This window comes from Delphinapterus leucas, chromosome 13 (genome assembly GCF_059928025.1).
Source record: "Delphinapterus leucas isolate spDelLeu-1000000601 "Yukka" chromosome 13, BTC_Dleu_Yukka2, whole genome shotgun sequence".
Taxonomy (NCBI): domain Eukaryota; kingdom Metazoa; phylum Chordata; class Mammalia; order Artiodactyla; family Monodontidae; genus Delphinapterus; species Delphinapterus leucas.
Window position 1 is genome coordinate 10,121,344 of NC_143141.1, and position 24,596 is coordinate 10,145,939.

At 47.5% G+C, this 24,596-nt stretch overlaps 2 protein-coding genes across 11 annotated transcripts in view; both read right to left on the reverse strand.

Moving 5' to 3' along the window:
- The window catches only part of NCAPH (non-SMC condensin I complex subunit H), a 39,662-nt gene extending 28,023 nt beyond the window's left edge, over positions 1-11,639 (reverse strand). The window contains exons 1-5 of one of the 8 annotated variants that reach the window (XM_089922746.1): positions 11,219-11,639; positions 1,671-1,890; positions 1,442-1,532; positions 651-743; positions 192-330 (exon numbers count right to left, since the gene is read on the reverse strand). In XM_089922746.1, the coding sequence (XP_089778872.1) occupies positions 192-330; positions 651-743; positions 1,442-1,532; positions 1,671-1,890; positions 11,219-11,462 (787 nt within the window). In that variant the 5' untranslated portion in view covers positions 11,463-11,639. The other 7 variants (XM_089922745.1, XM_022598954.3, XM_089922747.1 and 4 more) reach the window with 7 other exon arrangements.
- Positions 11,640-14,982: 3,343 nt separating this feature from the next.
- ITPRIPL1 (ITPRIP like 1) lies at positions 14,983-19,965 on the reverse strand. Of its 3 annotated transcripts, XM_089922753.1 has the most exons (3): positions 19,872-19,965; positions 19,335-19,543; positions 14,983-18,484 (listed from the first exon to the last, which is right to left on the reverse strand). In XM_089922753.1, the coding sequence occupies exons 2-3, from the start codon at positions 19,341-19,343 to the stop codon at positions 16,826-16,828; spliced, it is 1,668 nt and encodes a 555-aa protein (XP_089778879.1). In that variant the 5' UTR covers positions 19,344-19,543; positions 19,872-19,965; the 3' UTR covers positions 14,983-16,825. The 3 variants fall into 3 exon arrangements, with proteins under 3 accessions (XP_089778879.1, XP_022454663.2, XP_089778878.1); XM_022598955.3 differs by having other exon boundaries at positions 19,335-19,961; XM_089922752.1 differs by lacking the exons at positions 19,335-19,543; positions 19,872-19,965 and adding an exon at positions 18,817-18,956.
- Positions 19,966-24,596: the final 4,631 nt, after the last annotated feature.

Below are 24,596 nucleotides of genomic sequence, written 5' to 3' on the forward strand. Positions count from 1 at the left end.
GTCCTTCTCTTTTCCAAAGAAAAACAAATCTAGTGTTTGAGTATCTTCTCAAATATAATTCTGAAAACATCCATGTCTTCAACAGAATGAGAGAAGTGAATTCTTATGACTTCATTTCAGTATGTTACTCAAATAACTACCTGCAACACCCTTTAAAAAAGCCCCTTACATCCAGATCCCCACCCATGTACCTGCACCATGGGCCTCTTCTTCTTCCGGAGATGGTGCATCCTTGCCCAGCCCACCAAGGACTCTGTATACATCAGCATGGACGGCATCTACGCGCACAGCATAGATCTTGGTGCTGGCATCCAGAGTGCCGGCAGCCACCTAGTCAAACAAGCAGAGCTGTACTCACGGTGATCATAAAAAAGGAGCAGCTGAACGGGAAAACAAAGCGATCTGCATAAAATATGTACTTGCCCTTAAGAAAAAAATGCAAAAGATTCCTCTAACACAGGGAATAAAAAAAAATAACAGATATTTTCTCTACATTTCATCAGTTAAGGAAAGAAAGTAAAGTAGCTAATAAAATGTCTTAAACAAGGAAGGCTCTCGTGTATTTGTAGAATTCAGTTATTGTGCTATGCTAAGGATTAGCAATCACTAGCATTAATTCAGATGCAAGAGAAGGTGAACATCCTTCTTACTTTAAAGTTGGTCGGTTCGGCATCTTTCTGTTTAAGAATCTCTGACATAAAATCAATCAAGTGCAAGCCAAAAGCATTCTTGGTGGTGATTTTCTGAAAACAGAAAGTTTTAGAAAGGTTTGTTATTTATAGCCTATGCTCACATAAATAATGCTACCCTGTCATGGGAGGCTAAACTTTTAAACAGGAATATCCCACATCTCAACACAGATATCCATTCCCACAAACATCTGGTGATACAGCTAAATCCATGTGTGTACTTCCTCATTCTCAAGGTCTGGAGTGACAGCACACAATTCCTGAGTGTTCCTGTGTGCAGGTCCTATTCTAAGCACTGACACAGAGGGGCTCAGTGACCCTAAGAACAACCCTCAGGCAAGGACTATTCTCATTCCCATTTTACAGAGGAGGACCACCCTGCAGCACAGTGGCTGAGTGACTTGCCAAGGCCACGCAGATTTGTAAGTGACAGGATTCCAACTCAGGCTAGATCTAGGGCTCACAATTAGCCCACAACCCTACTATCTATCTACTATCTAGCTCCAGAACTACACTATTAACCCCTAGTGTGCTGCCTCGTGACACACCGCAGGGGGCAGGCAACTTGTCAGAGGGACACCAAAGGTCTATAAGAAACAGTAAAACCACATTGAAAACACCAGCACTGAGAAGAGTCACTAGAGAATAAAAGTGCACAATCACTGATCATGCACTCTACAGAATCAAGAAGACTAGATCTCCTCTCTGATCAACCTGCAAAATCGTCACTGCTTAAACCCGCAGATACTCACGTTTTCAGCAGACAGTTTGATACAGGTGGAGTAATGCTCAGTAATCTGCGTGTTTGTAAACTTAGGAATCGTAGCTGAAACATCAACATTCCTAAAGGAAAAAAAAACAACTCTGGCAAGGATCAACGACACTGGATCTTTTCAAAATCCAGACCCAGAATCCACAAGGTATTGTGGTAATGCAAACCCACGTAACCCACCACAACAAGGCAGCCCAGCGCCCACTCACCTACTGGAGGGGGATGCCAGCAAATGAGGCGAGTCTGTGCTGAACTGCAGGTCAAAGACCCTGGAGCGCCTCCGCTGCAGCCGCTCCTTCTCATCGTCATTCTGAGGAAAGTCTTCAAGGACTGGGGTGCCAGGAGTATTGAGAGGGGCCTTCCTGGGCAGGGCCATGGAGAACACCTGCTCTGAGGGTGAGGAGGTGCTGTGGTGGCATTCACGGGTCCCTGAAGGAGAGTTCTTCATTGTGGCTGACAGCAGTGGAACAAAACACTTGCTCAGGAAACCTTAAGCAGGACATTTCCTACGTCTAAACAGGGGCTGGGACCTGTCCTAGGGTGGAAGTTCACAGCACATTTCCCACCAAGATCTTTTCCAACTCTAATATTCTATGGCTAGAACCTCTGTAGTTCGGGTTTCTTGGGGGGTGATGGGTTTCTGATGCTTCCTGCCAATCTGGACAAATATCCACTGTGCAGCTACTGCCAACCTAAAGCACTATATGGGATATAACAGTGGTAAGAAAAAGCCGCCGCCTCTGACAAGCTCACAGACCAGCAGAACAACAGATATATACAACCATGATGACAGGCAAGAGAGAAGAGATAAGATGCTGACATAAGGGTGAGGGATGGGCTATCATGTCAGACAGACTAGGTTCTAATCCCAGCAGGGAGACAGAATAAGCAACACAAATTTGTAAACTAAATAAATATTCCAAAGAACTGCCCACAGATTACTTGCTAACTGCAAAGGGAAAAATGTCTTTTACAACGAAAGATCTAGCAGTCACCACGTTAACCAAACAATCAGATGTAGCCTCTCTAAAAATGAGACAACTTGAAACTTACTCATCTCCTTACAGGACAAAATATGAAATTCAGAGCATCATCCGTAAAATACTTTGCCAAATATGCTTAACCTAAATTTAACCAAGACTTTAAATCTAACTTCCAGTTTATAAGAAATATAAGGGCTAGAGAACAAGTTAAATGATATCAGAAACAAACATTTAGACAATTCCAGAATATAGGACAGTTAGCTCTTAAAAAAGTCAATGTCAAAAAAAAGAAAAAAGAAAAAAAAAGTAGGGGATTCTTCTTGAGCAAAAGAAACCAAAGAGTCATACAAACCAAAAATAACCTCTGAACTTTCAGCCAATCCTTGGTCAAACAAAAAAATTAACTATAAACAACATTTTGGGGATAAACAGCGAAATCTGGAATATAGTCTGGATATCAGGGAACATTAGGGAATTGATTTTTATTTTCTTAGGTGTGATAATGATATAATGGTATGTAGAAGAATATCTTTACTTTTGGAAGATGCATAGGAAACAACTTAGGGGTGATATGACATGGTGTGTGCAACTTTCAAATGAATCAGTCAAAACAGTGTGTGTGTGTGTGTGTGTGTGTGATAGAGAGGAAAAATATGGCAAAATGTTAACAATTGGGTTTAAGTTGTGAGTGTGAGGCTATTTACTGTCTAAGTCTTTCAACGTCCCTGTATGTTTGAACACTTTCATAATAAGAAGTTAGAAAATGGATGGCATGTTAGATGGAGATAAAAGCCATGGGGAAAAGTAAAGCATGGAAGGGGAATAAAGAGGACTGGGGAATGGAGGTGGGAAGTCATTTTTAATATAGTGTCAAGGAAACGTTTCAGCAAGAAGGTAACATCAGAATCAAGACCGTGCAGATATTTGCAGGAAGCTACATGGAAGCAGGGGAAACAGCAAGTACAGAGGCAGGAACATGCCTGGCACGTTTGAGGGGCCAGTGTGGTGGAAGCAGTGAGAGGGAAGCACGGAAGTGAGAGAGGTCACAGGGTGTAGACCTGCGGGGCCTGGTAGGGCAGGAGCACCAATCAGTCAGAATCAGAATAAGGGAGGGACGGCCGGTAGGGGTGTATGAGCCTTACTTATGGGCTACTGTAAAGACCTGGGCTTTCATGAGCAGTGAGAAGGGAAGTGATTGGAAGGTGGTGAGAAGAGGAATAAAGTGATCTAACTTATGCTTCACGAAGATCCCTATGGCTATTCTGTTGAAAACTGAAAGGACGAGCAGGAAGACCAATTAGAGGCAACTACCAACAACCAGGATAAGAGATGCTGGTGGCTCACACCAGAGAGGGGGCAGTGGAGGTAGGCAGTGGTCAGACACCGGATATAGTCTCAAGGTAGAGCCAACGTGATTTCCTGATGAATTAAATGTGGGGCATGAGAAAAAACAGAAGAATGAAGGATAACTACAACACTACCCTGAACAACTGATGAAATGGAGTTGCCAGGACCTGAGAGAGGAAGACTACAGGAGAAGCATATTTGTGGGGAAAGGAGGCAAGGTCAGGGCTCAGTTTGGGGCCTGCTGGATTTGAGAGACTTACTAGTCATCCAACTGGGGTAGAGAGCCAGATATTTAAGTCTAGAGTTGAGGGGAAAGTTCTGGGCTGGATATATAAACGTGGATGTTGTAACCATAGAGAGGGTATTCAAAGCCGTAAGACTGGATGAGAAGACCAAAAAATGAGGACAGATAGAAAAAAGCAGAAGGCTGAGTCCTAGAATACTTCAAAAGTTTAAAGAGAAGGAAAGGAGGAATCAGTGAAGAGATGAGGAATGTGTAACTAGTGAAGGAGAGTGTGGCATTCCACAAGTAGGTGAAGAAAATATTTCAGGGGAGGAAGGAGTAATGAACTATGTCAAATGCAGCTGACAGGTCAAATGAGATGAGGACAGAGAATTGATCATTAGATTTAGCAACCCATAGGTTATTGACAAGAGCAGTTTTCCTTGAGTGCAAGGTGACAAAGAGAAAGTCAAACAGGCACAGATTCAAGAGAAGATAGGAGGGACAAAAAAAGGGAGATGGGAGAAGAGAAATTGGAGAGAGAAAATGGAGACATGGTTTTCAAGGACTCATGCTGTAAAGGAAGAAGAGAAATGGGAGGAAGGCAGTTGAAAGGGAAGTGAGGTCAAGAAACTAATTTTAAAATGAAAAAAATAAAACCCAGCTTGGTAGAAAAAAATGAAGCAAACAGACTGTATTAGTCTCCTAGTGCTGCTATAACAAATTACCACAAACTTAATGGTACATAGAACATAAATGTATTCTCTTGCAGTTCATGAGTCAGAAGTCTAAAGTCAAGGTGTCAGCTGGACTGCATTCTCTCTAGAGGCTTTACGGAAGAATCTGTTTCTTTGCCTTTTTCAGGTTCTAGAGGCCACCTACAATCCTTGGCTTATGGTCCCTTCCTTCCATCACTTCAACCTCTTGCTTCTGTCATCACCTCTCCTTCTCTGACTTTGGCCCTCCTGCATCCCTCTTATAAGGACCATTGTGATTACGTTGGGCCCACCCAGATAATCCAGGATAATCTCCCCATCTCAAGATCCTTAACTTAATCAAATCCACAACTGAAATCATGCCAAGCATCTTTTCCGACCACAACGCTATGAGATTAGAAATCAATTACAGGGAAAAAACTGTAAAAAACACAAACACACGGAGACTAAACAATATGTTACTAAACGAACCTTCACGTTGCAAACCTTCAAAGATGCAAACGTGCATCTGGTTCCAGCAAGGAACAAGAACCTGTGCCATCAATGTCAGGCATGAGTGAAATTGCAGCTTGCCCTCCGTCTCCTATTGCTCATGATCCTGCAGCTCTACCATCTCCCACCTCCTCTCCCTCCTCCAGTGAGTAACGCTTCTTTCCTGTTCACTCGATGCCAGCCCTGGATGCCAGCTGTTGTACTGTACTGCTGTACTTTTCAAGTAAGAAAAGACTAAAAATGTTTTATTTTTTGTTTTCTTTATGTATTATTTGTGTGAAAAGTATTAGAAACCTATTACAGTACAGTACTATATAGCCGATTATGTTAGTTGGGTACCTAGGCTAACTTTGTTGGACTTACAAACAAACTGGACTTACGAACACGCTCTCAGAACGGAACTCGTTCATATGTAGGGGACTTACTGTAGTTTCCTTTTGCTGCTGGGACAAATTACCACAAATTTAGTGGTTTAAAACAACACAAATTTATTCTCTTACGGTTCTGGATTTTAGAGTCTGAAATGTGTATCCCAGTGTTTCTGGTATATTGTCAAGGTATTCGTAGGGCTAGCTCCTTCCTGAGACTCTGAGGCCAAAATGCCTTTTCTGGCTTCTAGGGGTGCGTTTCTTACATTTCTTATCATGTAAGAAATAGGCCCCTTCCTTCATCTTCCCAGCCAACAGCTTAGTGTCTTCAAATCTCTCACTGTTTCTGTCTTCACACTACCTTCTCCCTCTCTGAATGTTGTAGCAGTGTTATTTGTAATAGTCAAATAGTGGAAACAATCCAAATACCCGTCAACCGGTGAATGGACAGACAAAATGTGGTTTATCCATAAGACTGAATACTATTCAGCAATAAAAAGAAATAAGTTATTTAAAAAAATGGATCACTGAGGAAATCAAAAAATACCTAGAGACAAATGACAATGAAAACATGACAATCCAAAACCTATGGGACGCAGCAAAAGCAGTTCTAAGAGGGAAGTTTGTAGCAATACAATCTTACCTCAGGAAACAAGAAAAATCTCAAATAAACAACCTAACCTTACACCTAAAGCAACTAGAAAAAGAAGAACAAACAAAACTTAAAGTTAGTAGAAGGAAAGAAATCATAAAGATCAGAGCAGAAATAAATGAAATAGAGCCAAAGAAAACAAGAGCAAAGATCAATAAAACTAAAAGCTGGTTCTTTGAGAAGATAAACAAAACCGATAAACCTTTAGCCAGACTCATCAAGAAAGAAAGAGAGAGGACTCAAATCAATAAAATTAGAAGCGAAAAAGGAGAAGTTACAAAGGACACCACAGAAATACAAAGGATCATAAGAGACTACTACAAGCAATTATACGCCAATAAAATGAACAACCTAGAAGAAACGGACAAATGCTTAGAAAGGTACAACCTTCCGAGACTGAACCAGGAAGAAATAGAAAATATGGACAGACCAATCACAAGTAATGAAATTGAAACTGTGATTTAAAAACTTCCAACAGGGCTTCCCTGGTGGCGCAGTGGTTGAGAGTCCGCCTGCCGATGCAGGGGACACAGGTTCGTGCCCCGGTACAGGAAGATCCCACATGCCGCGGAGCGGCTGGGCCCGTGAGTCATGGCCGCTGAGCCTGCGTGTCCAGAGCCTGTGCTCCGCAACGGGATAGGCCACAACAGTGAGTGGCCCGCGTACAGTCTCCAGCTTCCTTGAGCCTCAGGCACTGCCTCCTCCTCTTTGCCACTCCCTTGTTCATTTCCTGTCTTTCCTTCTTTCTCCTGCCCCTGAATAAATGTATGCTCTAAATTCTATTCTTCTTTGGCACTCATATCACCTCAACTGACTGAAAAAACAAAAAACTTCCAACAAACAGAAGTCCAGGACTAGATGGTTTCACAGGCAAATTCTATCAAACATTTAGAGAAGAGTTAGCACCTCTCCTTCTCAAACTATTCCAAAAAACTGCAGAGGAAGGAACACTCCCAAGCTCATTCTGAGAGGCCACCATCACCCTAATACCAAACCAGAACTCAGCCATAAAAAAGAATGAAATAATGGCATTTGCAGTGACATGGATGGACCTAGAGATTGTCATACTGAGTGAAGTAAGTCATACAGAGAAAGACAAATATCATATATCGCTTATATGTGGAATCTAAAAATATGGTACAAATGAACCCACTTACAGAACAGAAATAGTCACAGATGTAGAAAACAAATTTATGGTTACCAAGGGGCAAATGTGGGGGGGGGGAGGGATAAACTGGGCGATTGGGAGTGACATATACACACTACTATATATAAAGTAGATAACTAATAAGGACCTACTGTAGAGCACAGGGAACTCTACTCAATACTCTGTAATGACCTGTATAGGAACAGAATCTAAAAAAGAGTGGATCTATGTATACGTATAACTGATTCACCTTGCTGTACAGCAGAAAGTAACACAACATTGTAAATCAACTGTGCTCCAATAAAATTTAATCTAAAAAATGTTAAAAAATCATATCCACAAAGTCCCTTTTACCATGTAAAACAACATACTCACAGGTTCCAGATATCTTTGAGAGGGCCGTTATTCACAGAGATCATGCAGAAGAAAGGGTAAAAGTTGCTGAACAATGTACTCAAGCAGGTAAAGGGGCTGCCTTGCTGAGAGCATAGAGTCCATCCACAGCAAAAGGAAGGAAGACTGAGGACACAGGCAAAGACGCAGGTAGGGGAGAAGGTACACTGGTGGACTTGCGGATATCTTTTTTTTTTTTTTTTTTGTGGTACGCGGGCCTCTCACTGTTGTGGCCTCTCCCGTTGCGGAGCACAGGCTCCGGACGCGCAGGCCCAGCGGCCATGGCTCACGGGCCCAGCGGCCATGGCTCACGGGCCCAGCCGCTCCGCGGCATGTGGGATCCTCCCGGACCGGGGCACGAACCCGTGTCCCCTGTATTGGCAGGCAGACTCCCAACCGCTGCGCCACCAGGGAAGCCCGTGGATATCTTTTGATTGCTTTTATTTTCTTAGTAAAATAGGAAGCCGCTAGGGACTTCCCTGGTGGTCCAGTGGGTAAGACTCCACGCTCCCAATGCAGGGGGCCGGAGTTTGATACCTGGACAGGGAACTAGATCCCTCACTCATGCCACGACTAAGAAGTCCACATGCCACAACTAAGACCCGGAGCAGCCAAAACAAACAAATAAATAAATAAATAATCTTTTAAAAATTAAAGGAAGCAGCTAAAAACCAAAAACTCAGCAGGTAAGGGTGAGGGCTGGGGAGGAGGTACTGGAGATTTCAGGAGAGAAAGGAAGATATGAAATCATCATCTAAAAGGAAAGTGGATGAACCAGGGAATACAGCATGAATGCTGGGCAGCTTTAGGGTCCCCTTGAGACCACTGGGTGCAAGCAGAGTAGGCAGAGTAGGGATTAACCAGAGTTGTGATTTTGTCAAGCAAGTGTAAGGAGGCAAGAAGAGGGCAAGGGGTTTTGGGCATATGAAAGGGAGTGAATACACCAAATGACCACTGAATGTAAGCTAAGTAAGGAGGGGAACAAGGGCAGAGAGGTGAGAGACAGTGAAAAGTAGAAGAATACAGGTCTGCTGGGTCAAAGGATTGTTGGAGTCGGGGAACAAGAGGGAGTAAGCTGGAAAGACAGGAGTGATTGAGAGGTGGGGTGCACTGAGATGACAGAGTGGTGCAGCGACAAGGTCTAGGGTGTGACCACGGTGGTGAGTGGCTATGGCCTATGAGAGTAGGCCAAGAAACAAGATCCTCGGAAGGCAGAGATGAAGGAACTGAGAGACCTGGGGGGAGAGTTTCCAGATTTAAGAATCAGAAGGCTTGGCTTCAAACTCCAGCTCCTTCACTTACTAACTGGAGAAATTTTAAGTAAATGCTCTAAGGGTTTGCTTCTTCATCCTCCAAAGGAGAATAAGAATGTATATCTCAGCTGGTTCAGAATTGGTGATATGAAAAAAATATGCATAATATAACACACATTTTATAGGAACACATTAAAAATAGTGACACACAACAAACACTACAAGGTTGCCCATGTAAGGTGAAGGGAAAGAATGAAGAGTGGGGATAAAAGAGAATTAAAAATACAAGAACAACTTCACATGTTTCCCTGATAGCTTCCCACAAGCTAAAGAGTATGATTAACATAACTCTCAGCTGAGGTCAAAACAAACAAAAAAGAAGAAAGTAAAAATAGGAAGGAGGCAAGAGACATTTTTAGAGACCGAATCAAGAGGACTTGTGACTACTTGAATGTGGGCACTGCAACCAATGGAAGGGAGTTGGACCTTGGGACAAGAGAAAAACAGAAATAGAAAGCACTAAAGGAGGAATTTGTCTAAGAGGGGAACTCAGAATGGGAATTAGAGGCACGCTTTATTTCTCAGAATTGTCTTTCCCTGATTTCTCTCCTTCCCTTTACATTCCCTCCCCATTTCTCTCCTTCCCTTCCCATTATACATTCATTCATTCAGCAGATGGTTACTGAACTCAAAAACACTTTCGGTATCCATTTCAACTCCTACTCATTTTTCAACCCCTCTGATCTGGCTCCCACGCCCACCACCACAGCTTCATGTTGCCAAAACCAATCGTCACTTCTCGGGCTTCATCCCTCTTGAGAGTCAACAGCACTTGAAACAGTTGACAACACTCTGCTTCTTGAAATACTCTTGGCTTCTACAACACCACTCTTTTCTGAGTTTTTCTAGCTCTTCCTTCTCTAACCAGCTTCTAAATGTTGGTCCCAAGTATTTTCTCTACAGGGTCTTCCTAGTGTTCTCACCTGTACCCATGGTTCTGCCATCTATATGATGATGACCAAATTTACTTCTCAGTCCACAGGCCACTTCCCTGAGCAGCCCATATCACTGCCCTGAGTGTCAAGCTCTTATCCACGTGATTATTGACCCTTTCACCTGACTCAGGTAAGTCACTTACCACGTCCAAAATGTAACTAAATTTCCAAACCTCTTACCAAGACCTACAAAGGCCCTGACTACCTGCCCGACCTCACTCACTGTTCAGTTACAAAATCCTGGTCCTCGCCCATGTCAGTCTCTTTCTCTTTTGCCCGTTTTTTGTACTTGCTCCTTCTGCCTGAACACGTTCCCCAGAATCTGCTTAAAGATCTTCCCTGACTCCCTAATCTAAAGGGACCCTCCCCCGACTCTGCTTTTCTCAATCTGAGTACTCAGCCTCATCTGTAATTATTTCGTTTCCTGTCTGTCTCCCGAACTAAAACACATGCTCTAAGAGGGTGGGATCTTATCTGTTTTGTTCTTTGCTATATCTATGCATCTGACAAAGGTTCTGGCCCGGGGCTTCCCTGGTGGCGCAGTGGTGGAGAGTTCGCCTGCCGATGCAGGGGACAGGGTTCGTGCCCCGGTCCGGGAGGATCCCACATGCCGCGGAGCGGCTGGGCCCGTGAGCCATGGCCGCTGAGCCAGCGCGTCCGGAGCCTGTGCTCCGCAACGGGAGAGACCACAACAGTGAGAGGCCCGCGTACCGCAAAAAAAAAAAAAGAAAGAAAGAAAGAAAAAGGTTCTGGCCCGAAGGGGGCCCTCAATACTTGTTGAATGAATGTAAAAATAAATACATGCGTATTAAGCATACAGCAGTAACCACAATACTTCCATGGCCCTGAACTAACGTGCATTCCAGGAAAACCTCCTTTTAAAGGAAGAGACACCGCGCAAAATGTAGGAGCCCAGAGAATAAGGCGTCCCACATCCGGCTCACAGCGGCAAGAGCGGCGCGGGCCGAAGCCGCGTCCTGATTGGCCGAACGCACCCGCCCGCCCACCCTGCGCCGGCCCTCCTCTCCCCCAGCCCGCCTGCCTCTACTTCAGCCGGCGGAGAACAAGGCCAAGGACAAGGCTGAGAATAGCCGCTCTTCCGGCTCAGGCCAGCCCGCCAGCCCCGCCACCCGGAGCACCTCTTCGCACCGGGCCCTTCCCGCCCGCCTCCCACCCACTCAGCCTCACCGGGCCAGGGAGGTCCCATCTTGTCCTCCGCGTCTCCAGAGTTGGTTTTAAATCGCCCGCCGAGACGCCTGAGCGTAGTAACGGCCGTGATGACGCCACCGTGGGCGGGGCCAGAGGCGCGCCTGCGCAGACCGCCTTGGTCATTCCTCCGCGCGAAAAGGGTCGTGACGCGCCGCGTGGCAGTGAGACGACAGGGATTGAGCGCTCCGAGCTCGGGTCCTGGGGGTGGACTGTAATGATCCATGGACGCCCCCGCCGCCTCCCCGGAAATAGTATGAAAACTCCCTCCTTTCGAGCGCTAGACGCAGAACTGGGTGCTAGGACCCACCCAGCGTGGAGCGGAGCGGGCAAGGGCTCTACTTTCACGGAATTTACATACTAATGGGGGAGGCAGGTGACTGAGGAAACAAAGGTTGATTTTCCCATCGCGACCTGTGCTATAAGGGCAGCAAAACACTAGGAGGTAGAAAGTGATGATGGGGTGTGGGAGGGAGGTGAGAGGTAGCCGACACCGGAAAGAGGAGTGTTCCAGGCAGGGAAAGAACAGATGCAAAATGTTGTGTGTACATTTTTTTTTTTAATGAAGACCATCGTTTTTATTGATTCTTGTGAAAAGATTCCTGGATATCTTCCTCCCTTTCAAAAAAAATAAGGTTAAGGTCGGAAGTGAGACGAGTATAATGTGCCACCCATCTGTTCATTCTGCTTCATCTCATCCCAAGAACTGTATTACAGGAGAAAAGGCCAGGGCGGTTCCCCCAAATATCCCTCGAACATCCTATAATGTCTTAACACACGTATGGCATTTTATACAGTGCTTCTTCTCCAAGGTGCTGTTGGCATTCAGGGTGAAACAACGCTTGGCCTGTGGGACTCCTGCTCAGCGTCCCTGACACGATTTTCTCGCTAAATGCCAACGGTGCCCCTCAATTGTTTTGGCAACCAAAGAAGTACCACCTTGTTGAAAACGACTTTTTAAGCCTATTTATTTTTTGCACGAAGTTGTTCTCCCAGTGACCACCTTCAAATCTTTAGTGTAAGGCAGTGTGGGATAGAAGAAAGGAAACAAGTTTACCCAGGAACCCAAATCAGCACCCAGGGGTCATCCTGGACGCCTCCCTCTCCCTCACTCTTCACACACAATCCATTGCTGAGCTCTTTTTACTTCCTAAAAATCTCTTCTATCCCGCATCTCTTTTCATCCATAGTTCCTTCTCGCTGGTCTGCAGCAGCCCCAAACCTGCTCTGACCCGCTTCTCCTTGGGCCCAGGGTGGTGGTTGCTAAGTACAAAACCGACCTGTCGCTTCCTCCCAAAGTCCAAAATGCTTCAAAGGTGCCATTGCTCACGGAGATTCTAAAATGATCTACAAGGCCCTCCTGGGCCTGGTCCCCACAGCCTTTCCAGCCTCACTTTGCGCCTTGCCTCCATTTTCTCCTTGCCCTCCAGTCACTGGGCCTCCTTTCAGACTAGCCCTCACGGTGCCAGCTCTCACCACGGGGCCTCTGCATGTGCCACGTCTTCTACGTAGGATCCTCTCCATCCTCATCTTCACCGAGTTAACTCCTGTCAGATTTCAGCTCATATCACTTCCTCAGGGAGGCCTTCCCTGATAGGCTCAAGTGTCCTTACTGGAGGCTTTAGTGGAACTTGTCACCCTTGTTTTTTTTGTTAATTTTCACTGGAGTATAGTTGATTTACAATGTTGTGTGAGTTTCAGGTGTACAGCAAAGTGAATCAGTTATACATATATCCACTTTTTTTAGATTCTCTTCCCATATAGGTAACCTTTTACATCTGCTGGGGTGACTATTTCATATCTGTCTCCTGCATAGACTGTCAGCCCCATGAAGACAAAGCGTGTCTTTGCTCACCATTGTTTTCCCAGGGCCTGATGCTAGCCCAGGATACAGCAAGTGCTTAAATATGTACTGAATGAGCAAAGTTCGAAGAAAAGCTTAATCCTGGATTGGGCGTCTTAACCTCTCTGGGCCCCATTTTCTTCCCTATTTATAAAACAGTGATGATAATACCTCCCCCCCCCCCCCCCCGCCGCCCGCACTGGGCTTTGAACTGGCTTGGAACTCTTCGCAGAGGAAGGCTCCTAGGAGACCCATCAGCCATTGGCTGAGGTGTGAAGCTGTCCGGTGGTTGTAGTGGAGCCTCCTGAGCTGAGTGTCTGGGACTCCGTGTGCAGTGCCAACTGCACCCCCTGCATTTCTGTAGGCCAGGCCCGCCTGGTGCAGGCAGGTCTTTCACCTCCCATTCTGAATGTCTTCTTTGTCTGCGGGGATTAGGACTACTAGGCGGGTGCCACGAGATCCGTTCAACACTGGTATCAGTGGCCTGCAAAGCTCAACTCTTCTGTCCACAAAAGTAGTGGGGTCCCTCCTCCACCCCTCATCTGCCAGAAAAGTGCTGGAGCCATTCCCCTTCCCTATTTTTCACTCCTCACCCAGATTCTAATTCCCCAAAATGGATGCCAAACAGCCTTAGTTTAGGTGAGGAATAATAGTGCTATCAGCTGGCTGCCTGAACAGTCTTTCGGCTGAAATTTGCCCTGACCTTCCAGCCTGCAACTGGCTTATATCAATGTAGTTCATGATATAAACCACCAAGTCACTGGGGTTCAACAGGGCATGTAGTTGAAATGGCTTTGCATTTGTTTTGGCCTCTGAGCAAATGCCTTTAATTTTTGTATGTGATATAAAATTCCTGACCTCCTAAGGACTGGACTACGAACCAACAATTTCTATCTTCCAGAATTCCCAGACAATAACATACCACCCTTTATGTTAAAATTAATATAGTTTATCTTAAAATTAATATAATGCTTTTTGCTTTTCAAAACACTGTAACCCCTACATCTTATTCCCAAGATCGTGCTGGAAGGTTGCTAGGACGGGTACTTTCTTCCAGGCTCTGCCACTTATGAGCTATGTATACTCCTTCTGAGCCTGTTTCCTCGTAGGCAAAATGGAGGGGTTAAAGCACCCACTTCGTGGGGTTATAGTGTGAAGATTAAATGAGTTACCAGATGTGCAGAACAGTGCCTGGACCATTGGCAATGCTCGATGAATGCTAAGTATTCCCATTACTGTAATCGCTGTTATATCCTGGGTGCCAGCCAGGTATTGTTTACAATAAAATCGAGCTTCCTGAGTATCTGGAAGCTTCCCCTTTCATTGTAAGAGTATTCCCAGAGCACAACAGCTCTGTTCTTCCCATTAATACTTGTTTTCTCTATACTCTTTCTTATACTCTCTGCCCCACCCAAGCTTTGCTGACTGTTCCCTTTGTATTCTTCCGCCCACTCATAACTTTACATTTTCTTCCTTGTCTTGTACTAGACTAGAAACCAGCCAGTCCTAGATCATACCACCTTCTTTCTACCTGACAGGCCTGTGCCCTCTGGAGTTTATATATGTTGTTTGTAGACATTAAGACCTTTTAAGTTGGCTGATATTTTGGTTTGGACACCATGAAAACGAATAACTTAGGTGTTCCTTAAGATTCTGAATTACTCTTTCCTGGTTACCGGCCATGCCACTGGGAAACCACAGGGCAGACTGGTTCAAAGTACATTGAGAAACACCAGGATGTATTGGATGAAGCGATCAGGGTAACGTGAACTTCTTGGGAACAGGCATGTGAGAATGCTGATCTGCTGGTATTGCAGGTTCCAACCGATACAGAAAATAATCTTCTTTATTGATTTGGAAGTAAAACACCAGCAAGTTATTTTCTAAACAAAAAGCGTATGTATTTTTAAATTAATTAATTTATTTTTGTCTGCGTTGGGTCTTTGTTGCTGCACGTGGGCTTTGTCTAGTTGCGGTGAGGGGAGCTACTCTTCGTTGCGGTGCGCGGGCTTCTCACTGCGGTGGCTTCTCTTGTTGCGGAGCACAGGCTGTAGGCGCGCGGGCTTCAGTAGTTGGGGCACGCGGGCTCAGTAGTTGTGGCTCACGGGCTCTAGAGCGCAGGCTCAGTAGTTGTGGCACACGGGCTTAGTTGCTCCGCGGCATGTGGGATCTTCCCAGACCAGGGCTCGAACCCGTGTCCCCTGCATTGGCAGACAGATTCTCAACCACTGCACCACCAGGGAAATCCCAAAAAACATGTGGATGTTTTTAAAACACCAAAATCCCACCAGCATAGAACCAACCATCATCACATCTGCACTTGAAAGCTGTACCTGGCAGATAGCAGCAGACAACGCGAGAACACAGCAGCTCTCGTGCAGCAGTGGGAGCCCCAAATATTGGCTGGCATCAGCTTCTGGGACAGTTGTAATTGATTTTTGCTGCGGGGAGGGTGTGGATTCTATAACCAAAGCCTACGAGGCCAGCACCTAAACCCTCCATGAGGTCACATTAAATGTGGGGCAAGGTTCTCCTCCCCCGAAGATCTTCCTGGCAGTGCTGGGTAGGAACAGCACTGGTATTTCCAAAACAACCACACCCACAACTAGAGTCACATTTCTTAACACTCCTCCCCAGGTTGCCCAGGGTTTTGAAAGAGGGGGAAATATACCAATCATATCGCCAGAATTATGACTTTGTTAGAGCTGAACTGATTCACAGTCCCTTCCTGTCCAGCCCTGGCAGTGGGCCTGGATTGTGATGACCCCGCTTTGCAAACCCACACACGCAGTTCAAATAATCCCTTTGTCTTCTTTGAAAAGAGAATACAAAGGCATTACCAGACTGAGAAAAAGCACAGCTGCACGTGGTAGCTAAACCTTCTTTCCATTTAACAAATAAGTGGCTCCCCTCAGAAACCGTAATTGTTCATCTCAGAGCCCCCCAAAAGACTGTCCTCCTTAAGGGTTTTATAATGTTTCCAGGCACTGAGGAGGTCATCAGATGTTGACGATGTAATTAATTTTAGTAAATACATTATTTCAACTATGGGACAGGCCACTGTTGACTTAATATTTGTCTGTGAGTCAAGTTATTTGGGTAGTATTGGAGTTCTTTTCAGATGCATAAAACAGCTATATTATATTGCACATATCATATGAAAATAGGGCTAAATTAAGAAAATGGCAAATAAACATCTTGGTTATATCTTCAAATAGTGGAGGTCTGAAAAATTCGATCCTAAAATACGAGAAGCTACCATCACAGTATTTGGGATAAAATGGAGTGCTATCAGCTTGGATATGAGTTGGGCTGAGTTCAATAAGGAAACCAGTTTACAAGGGATGTGCTCGGAGTCGTTCACAAAAGAAGGAATAAGCTGGAATGGAAGTATTCTCTGGTTCTCTGACTTCCAGTGTTGCTACAAAACCCAACTTCACAGGCCTCTTCTGGATCTCAACTCTTTAGCAGCAAGATCCTCCCATAACATCTGTTACCCTGGGCCCTCTTGGGGTCATGATGAAAGTTAACTCAGGAGAAGAAAACTTCAAAGACCCAGCCTTGATTAGGCCCTGCAGACTGGACCCCTCCTCACGACCACTTCACGTACTCCTAAGTGTCTTAGTCTATCATAGTCCCCACTGGCAAGGTGAAGATCACGTATACTGCTGATGTGTCTGAAAAATAAAGTCTTTTGCAGCCTGAGAATCAGAAATACCTTCTCCCGCTTTTTAATGGCCTGTACATTAATGTGCCCCAGCCAGCGAGGCACAGGGCAGAGCTTTCACCTGGGTCAGAAGGTTGTGGAACTCTTCCACTGCCTGTGAATGTGCCATGGGGTTTAGCACCAGGTGTTGGAAGATATTGACGGGCTCAGCATTACGAAATGTCTTAGGGATCGGGATGGTCAGGGGCAGGAAGGTGTTACCAATGAGGAAATGATGGAGGGACCTTCTCTGGAGGCCTTGGCCCAAGAACCAGAGGATGTCCTGGAGCCGCTGGGAGAGCATGCCATGCCCCCAGTCTGTTAGGGGCAGCTGCAGCAACAGGTGCATGAGGGCTGTTTTGAAGTGGTAAGAGGTGAGGATGGGGTGGGATGCTCCCTGGGGTAGACTCTGAAGGTCCCGGAGACTCAAAATGATCTGGAGGCACTTGAGGTGACAGGTGTTCTCGGGAGCAAAACGCCCGACCAGCTTTAGGAACAAGTGCTCACAGGCTGCAAAGGACTCGGGCCAGTCCACGCTGGTGAGCTGTTCCTGGTCAGGGGCCTGACTCACCAGGTAGACCAAGGTGTCTTCCTGTTGCACACCCAGGACCAGGCGGATTGAGAGAAAGCGGCCTGAGCGGTAGTCCAGCCTGAGCTTGCAGGAGGTGGTGGACGGTGGCAGGCTGAGCTTGAAGTCATACTTGTGGGCCACGAGGGCCCAGGCGTTGCCCACCATGTTCCGGAACCACTGCACGGTCTTACACACATCCAGGTAGGAGCCGGTGCAGAGAGCCGCCTTGATGGAGCTGTTACACTTGCCCAGGAGGGCTGAGTGGTCCCTGTGGTGGTGCACCAGGCACAACACGTCCCCCAGAAGCTTCTCGCGCTTGCACACGCATTCCGACTCGACCCGCACGCGGCCACAGCGGCAGCCTAGGGCCAGATCCCTCATCTCCAGCGCAAACATAGTGCCCTGGGGGGGAACAATGGGCACCAGGATGTCTAATTTCTGGGTCTCGTGGAGGGTTCCCCATTTCTCGAAGGCAGCCCCGATGCCCAGGCAGTCCTCCAACTGTGGGTGAGCCTCCCGGCGGCTGAGCACCTGACAGGCCTTGATGAGGTCGTCCACAAAGCTCTCCACGAACTCGCAGGTGCAGGGCAGGTCCCGGGTGACGTTCTGGATGTGGTGTTTGTAAAAGGATTCCAGGACCTCGCTCGGGGGGAAGTCGGTAAACCAGTTGTAGGAGGTGACAGGCACGACACGGACCTCCTCCGTCTCATCATCGCTGCTGGAATCAAAGGCCGGCTCGTGCTGCATGTTCTGTCGCAGGAGCTCAAAGATGAGAAAAAAGCAAAAGAGGCCAGCGTTCCACAGGTTTCCCAGCATCCAGCCCAGCGGCCCCTCGTGGCCATCCGCCTGGAACGGCCGCCCCCTGTCTTTCTTCCCCGGCACTAACTGGTCACTGGATGTGTCTCCTCTCCAGAAGTTCTCTGCCTTCTGCTGCTCCTCAGCTGCTCGCTTCCTCTCTTCAAACTCTAGTTCTAACTGGCGCATCTCCTCACTCATCCGCTTCTCCAGCTGCCGACTTCTGGCTAGTGTGTCCAGGTCCATCCGGTCACTGACCATCAAAGGGTGGTGCACAACGTACATCACTGCCAAGAACAGAAGGCTTATCACAGCCATTGGAGGCCTCTGCATCTAGAGAAGTAGGAGGATGGGAGTTAGTGGTGATCTTCGGGTCTCATCTGCTCTCCAGCGTGTATTCCCCATAGCACTGGAACCCCAAATCCTGGAAGTCAGCTACTCAGGAGGAACAGAAAGCTCACAGAGCTGGGGTTGGACAGAGCAAGGGCGGCCTGCCTGGGAGGATTTGGGGAAAAAGGGGGGCAGCAGGATGTACCACCCAGCCTCTCTACTGCTTTCCTTCCACATGGTGTGGGTGGTATTTAGGTTTCCAGAATATGGACATGGGACTCTCTTCATTCCTAGGATGGGGAGGGGGACCCTGTTCCAGGGTGGCTTCACCCAACTCATCAGTCCACCATGGGCACCAGATGTGCCCTGCTTATCCCAGAGGCTCCCTTCCATGGGCAGAAAGCACTGGTCTGCCTGGGCAACACCTTTCTTCTTGCCAGGCCGTCAGCCCCACGCCAAGTGGAATGCTGTAGCATCCTACTTCCTCTGTGACTCCACAATCCTCATTCAGCTCAGCCTGTGTCATCAGACCGCCCAGCAGCTCCTCCACTCCCGCGCCCAGTGGGCCAACCCCCCGGGGGGGGACTGCCAAGGAGGCACAGTGCCACCACCACTTCTCCACGCCTGCTGCTGTGCTCTCTGAGGTCCTACCGGGGCTGCCGGATACCCCATTGGTGGGCCAGACCCAAAGGCAGGCACAGCTCCACCTCTTGGCCCAGGAAACTTCGTGAAGAACCGGATGCCCAAGGCCTCCTGCGAGCCCGCAGGAGTGGGTTCCTCTGCCTACCCATCCACCACAAAGGCCTGATGCTTCCTGCACTCACCCCACCTGTTCACAAGCTACTGGGCTTACCGAGATCATGAAGGACCAGCCGCGTGGACGCTGAAGCCAGGTGGGGGGCTCTCCTCCCTTTGGAACTCGTCCTTGCTTAGTCTCACCGCCCTCTCCAGGAGCCCTGTTAAAATTTACAACGGGGCTTCCCTGGTGGCGCAGTGACTGAGCGTCCGCCTGCCGATGCAGGGGACACGGGTTCGTGCCCCGGTCCAGGAAGATCCCACATGCTTGCGTACCGCAAAAAAAAAAAAAAATTTACAACGTACCTGGGGGCTTGGCTCAAAGCCATGTGCCTCCCCACCACCCCCATTCATAACTTCCCCAAATTCCACGCCTAGAGATCTGAGCTCTCATCCACCTATTTAGACCAAGCCAACTCGTTTCTCCCGGGACCTGGGACCAGGTTACTCACGGTAGGCGTTAGCACGAGCACGGTCTTAAAGAGCCCGCGCGGCCTGACCGTCCCCGCCTTCTCCCCCGCACGGTGGGGGCTCCGGGTTCCTCGCCGGGTCCGCCCGCGGACGTGGCCCCGCTCCCCTCTCCCGGGGAGCACACCATGTTTATCCAAGGGTCCGATTGTCTGTGAGCGGCGGGCCCCGAGACCCCACGGTGCCGCGCGCCGCTCCGAGGGCGCCAGCCGGATAACGCGCTCCCGCGGTCCAGGCTCCGCCCAGCCCCGCCCAGCCCCGCCCACCCAAATCCCCGCCGCGCAGCGAGCGCGCAGCAGGAGTCCAACCCTGGGGCCGGGTGACCCTTCTCGTCAGCGCGCGCAGTGTGTCCGCCGCTTTGCCTCCCAAGGCCCTGCGGAGGGGCTGTGGCCACAGACGCGCTGCTGAGGGGCGCTCACGCCGCAGGCGATCAGCCTCCCTAGAGTCGCGCAAGGGGGCACTGCAGGGCCGGCTGTCAGCTTCACTCAGCTGGGTTCAATGGAGAATATACACTTAATGGGATTTTAGAATACACTTACAGTGAGGATGATGGTTGCATAACCAAGAAAGCATGGGGGACCGTCATTCCCACTTCAGGCTGGCCCTGCGCAAAATGGTAGTTCCCAACCGGGGTCCTTGGACTCTTTAATCAATAGAAATTTGTAAAAGGCCGGATGAGAAATTCAGGAAAGCTTTATTGGGACTCCTGCTGCAGCAGGAGAGAGAAAACAAGCAACAGTTTCCCTTGCTCATTCCCTGAGGGCGTGGGGGGAGCTGGTTTTTTAAATGGGGTGAGGGTAGGGGCAGGTTTGGGAGGAGGGGGCTTGGGTGGTCTGCCCACCCCCTTGGTGGTGCCTTTTGCAGGAATCTTGCCCGGGACCCTGCTTTTGCTGGGACACCTCAGAAGTGGCAGTTGGATTTTTGGTCTTTTTGTATCTTGCTTATAATTTGCCTCAAGTGCCACATGCATGTAGTTATTCTTAGTTCCTTATAGTTTCTTTGTATTCTGTTGCAGAGGAAATGTTTGCAGGTGCAAGCACTGCAGCAAAGGATCCCAGGTCCCCTCTGTCTCAGTACAGCAGGTGAGGTGTGTGGTCATCATCCTTAATGTACCTCACCAGACTCAGGTGTCTTTCCCCAATCCCTTTCTCCTATCAAAGTGACTCTCATGAAAAAACAGACAGCACCCAAAGAGCTGGCCTGAGGCCTTACTAGCCACTTGGGAATAAGAATCCTAAATCTGCCGGATGACTCAGGTGATAAGATGGGTGTGTTAAAGAGAACTTTACAAAGTGTGGAGACCGGATGAGCTTATTCGCTAAGAAATGCCAACGGAATGGGCTTTTTGAAAAGAATCTTTAGAGTCTCAGAAAGAACCCCAACCTTCCTTCCTGTCCTGTGTCAGCTATCCAAGGAGAAAAGGAAGTAATGATCTCTCCATAATTACCAATTAAAGTCCTTCTGCTGAAAGACAATCAAGTTTCACGCTTCCTTATCCAGGGTTAATGCAGAGGGGACGTCAAACAATTTGGACAGTACTTCCAAAAATACTGATGTATTTAATTGTGGAGGGGGAAAGAAAGACCGTCTTCTGGCTAACCATGATTGAAGTTCCAAACTTACTTTTTTATAAACTTGCATGATGAAGAATAGACCACAGGCTACTCCTACTAAGCATCAGTGTAATTGAGCAATAATAATGAAATTATCATTTTAAAAGTTATGACATGACAGTGTCAGGATGAAAAAAATACATTTCAGAGTGGGCAAAACAATGGTGTTTAGAGCCATGTGTTTAAAGGTGTGTTTTCATGATCAACTAAGGGTTTGCTTTTAAAGTGATTGTCGGGTTAGAAGACATTTGCTAATTCATGGTCTGCACAGAAATTAAGTTGGTTGCTATATCAAATTAGAGACTCCAAGCTAGAGAACTACTAATCCGTTGAAAGATTACACTTAAATAAACAAAAAGCCCTCTAGCAGTGGACATTTCTTGGTCTGTTTTCTGGTGATTTTTCTTCTTCAACATGAAGTTGGCTTAGTGAGTGGATTAATAGGAAACCAAGTCATTCGGACACCCTGTCATTCACACTAATTGGTGATTGTACACAAATGACACATGAGTGAACTATAGCAGTGGTCACTAATTTAACAAATATGGTAGTTTTCCCCAAAAATAAATTTAATAAATTTATTTTCATCACAAAAAAATAAATACGTGGAAAGTAAGTACCTACATAATTACTTGATTCTGCCTCCTGGTCTGCAAAACCTAAAATTTGTTGAAGACTATTAGCCTTTTGGGGAGAACGGTTGCTCAAAGACTTGAGAACATTGGGAGAAACATCAGTCATCAATTAAAAAACATGGCAAACAGTTTTGAGTGGTTTTCCTAGGCTTGATGAATCTACAGATGTTACCAATACTGTTCAGTTGTTGCTGTTTATTCAAGAAACCAAAGCAGAGTTTGTAGTTACTGAAGAAGTAGATTTTATGAATAGTCTGCATGGGACAACTAGAGGCAAAAATATTTCAGAGTTGAGGGACTTCCCTGGTGGTGCAGTGGTTAAGAATCTGCCTGCCAATGCAGGGAACATGGGTTTGATCCCTGGTCCGGGAAGATCCCACATGCTGCGGAGCAACTAAGCCCATGTGCCACAACTACTGAGCCCGTGTGCTGCAACTACCAAAGCCCATGAGCCTAGAGCCCATGCTCCGCAACAAGGGAAGCCACCGAAATGAGAAGCCTGCGCACTGCGAGGAAGAGTAGCCCCTGCTTGCCGCAACTAGAGAAAGCCCGCGCACAGCAACGAAGACCCAACCGATCCAAAAATAAATAAATTAAATAAATTAATTTTAAAAAAAAAAGGAGAGGGAGCCATTATTAGCCTGTCTCGGGTGATGTTATAGAAGGTGGAAAGAGGCCACATGGAGAAGACTCCCACTGCTAGAGTGGATGGCAGATTATTCGTGAAAAGATAATTATGATCATTGGGATAAGCTGAGCCATAGGTCTGTGAAGATATTTTAAAATGATACACAAACCATAAAGTTTTCGTAAAAGAGTCTTGTGGGGCACCCACGTATTTCCAGTACGTTTACCAAAAATAATATCACTACATAAATCTTACACTCATGTTTTGGTCATCACACACCTATAAAAACATACAAATATACTGTATATATAAAAAATAGAATGTGTAAATCTACACCAACATGGAAAATAGACCATAATATATTAAGCGTGTGTGTGGGGGAAAGCCGGTTAGAAAAGCATGCTATGGTTCAATACCACTGTGTTACGTGTTGTGTGTATATACTACCTAGGAAATATGCTTAGGAAAAAAGTTTCAAAGGGTGAATTCCAAAATATTTACAGTGATCTTCTAAGGGTGTAGGGATTGATTACGGGTGACTTTTACCTCTTTCTATGCTTTTCAACTGTTTAACAATGAGCAGGTACTATTTTCACAATATAAAGATAACATTCAGACAATGCCCAAATCATGAATGAATGGGCTCTGGTGTGTCTTGCTCGAATGGAGCTCAAAATGCGTTTTCTAAAGAAACAGGTGCGCCCAAGCTGGCATGTGTAACCCAGGACCTGATTTGTGCCTGAGCGGCGTTCTCCCGGTTCCGGAGACCCGGGAAAGGGGCTTCCTCCTCCCGGTCAGTTCTGGGGGCTCCACGAGCGCCCTCCCTTCGCCCCTCAGAGGCAACTGTACCCGGAGCCGCGCCTGCACCCTCCTACGCCCAAGCCCCCGCATCTCCGTGCTCTCAGCCGGGTCCGCTCCTCCGGGACACATCGGTCACCGCGGGCGAGATTGGGGGCTCACAGTGATGGGGCGCATGGTTGCGAGGAGCTCGCGACCCTCCCGAAAGTGGAGAGCCTGTGAATGAGGGTCTGAGCCATCACTTCCCTGCGCTGCACTAACGAGCAGAGTACTTCTGCGGGGGAACCTTCGCGGACTTTCCCGGGAATGCCAGCTCCCACCCCGACCCCTGCAGCTCGGCTCTCCCCTGCGCCTTCCGGGCGATCTTCCTCGGCTGCGACATGTCGAAGTTCTCACTATGGTGTTGTAAATTACTTTCCTTCTAGTTCTCATTGTGTTGCAGTTAGCACTTCGTTTAAATACTGTCCGTGAGGAGCGGTTGTTTTTTAAAATTATTTATTTATTTTTGGCTGCATTGGGTGGTGCTGTGCGCACAGGCTTTCTCTAATTGTGGCGAGCGGGGGCTACTCTCCGTTGCGGTGCGCGGGCTTCTCATTGCGGTGGCTTCCCTTGTTGCAGAGCACGGGCTTCAGTAGTTGTGGCACGTGGGCTCAGTAGTTATGGCTTGCGTGCTCTAGAGCGCAGGCTCAGTAGTTGTGGCGTACGGGCTTAGTTGCTCCGCGGCATGTGCGATCTTCCCAGACCAGGGTTTGAACCCTTGTCCCCTGCATTGGCAGGTGGATTCTTAACCACTGCGCCAGCAAGGAAGCCCGGACAAGCGTTTTAACTAACGACAAATTTCATTTCAGGATAAAAAAGGCGTGCTTTCTTCTGGGCAGCCGCTACAGCAGGGGCGGGTCCCTCCTCCGAGGGACCTGCGCCCCCAAAGGAAGACCCTTGTAGTCCGGATCTGGAAATGAGGAGTCTCAGGTTGCAAACCCAGGTCAACAGAAGGCCTGCGGGCAGAACCAAGGAAAGATGAGGTGGAAGGACTGAGAGCCCTCGCGTGGACCTGGTCCCCCTATCCAGACGCCAGCTCTCGCCCGGGGGCCGGACATTGCTGGGAGCTCAGCGAGTCCCCTTGCCAGTCCCCGAGGGGGCAAAGAAAACTCCTCCTTTGCATGATCCATCCTTCCAGG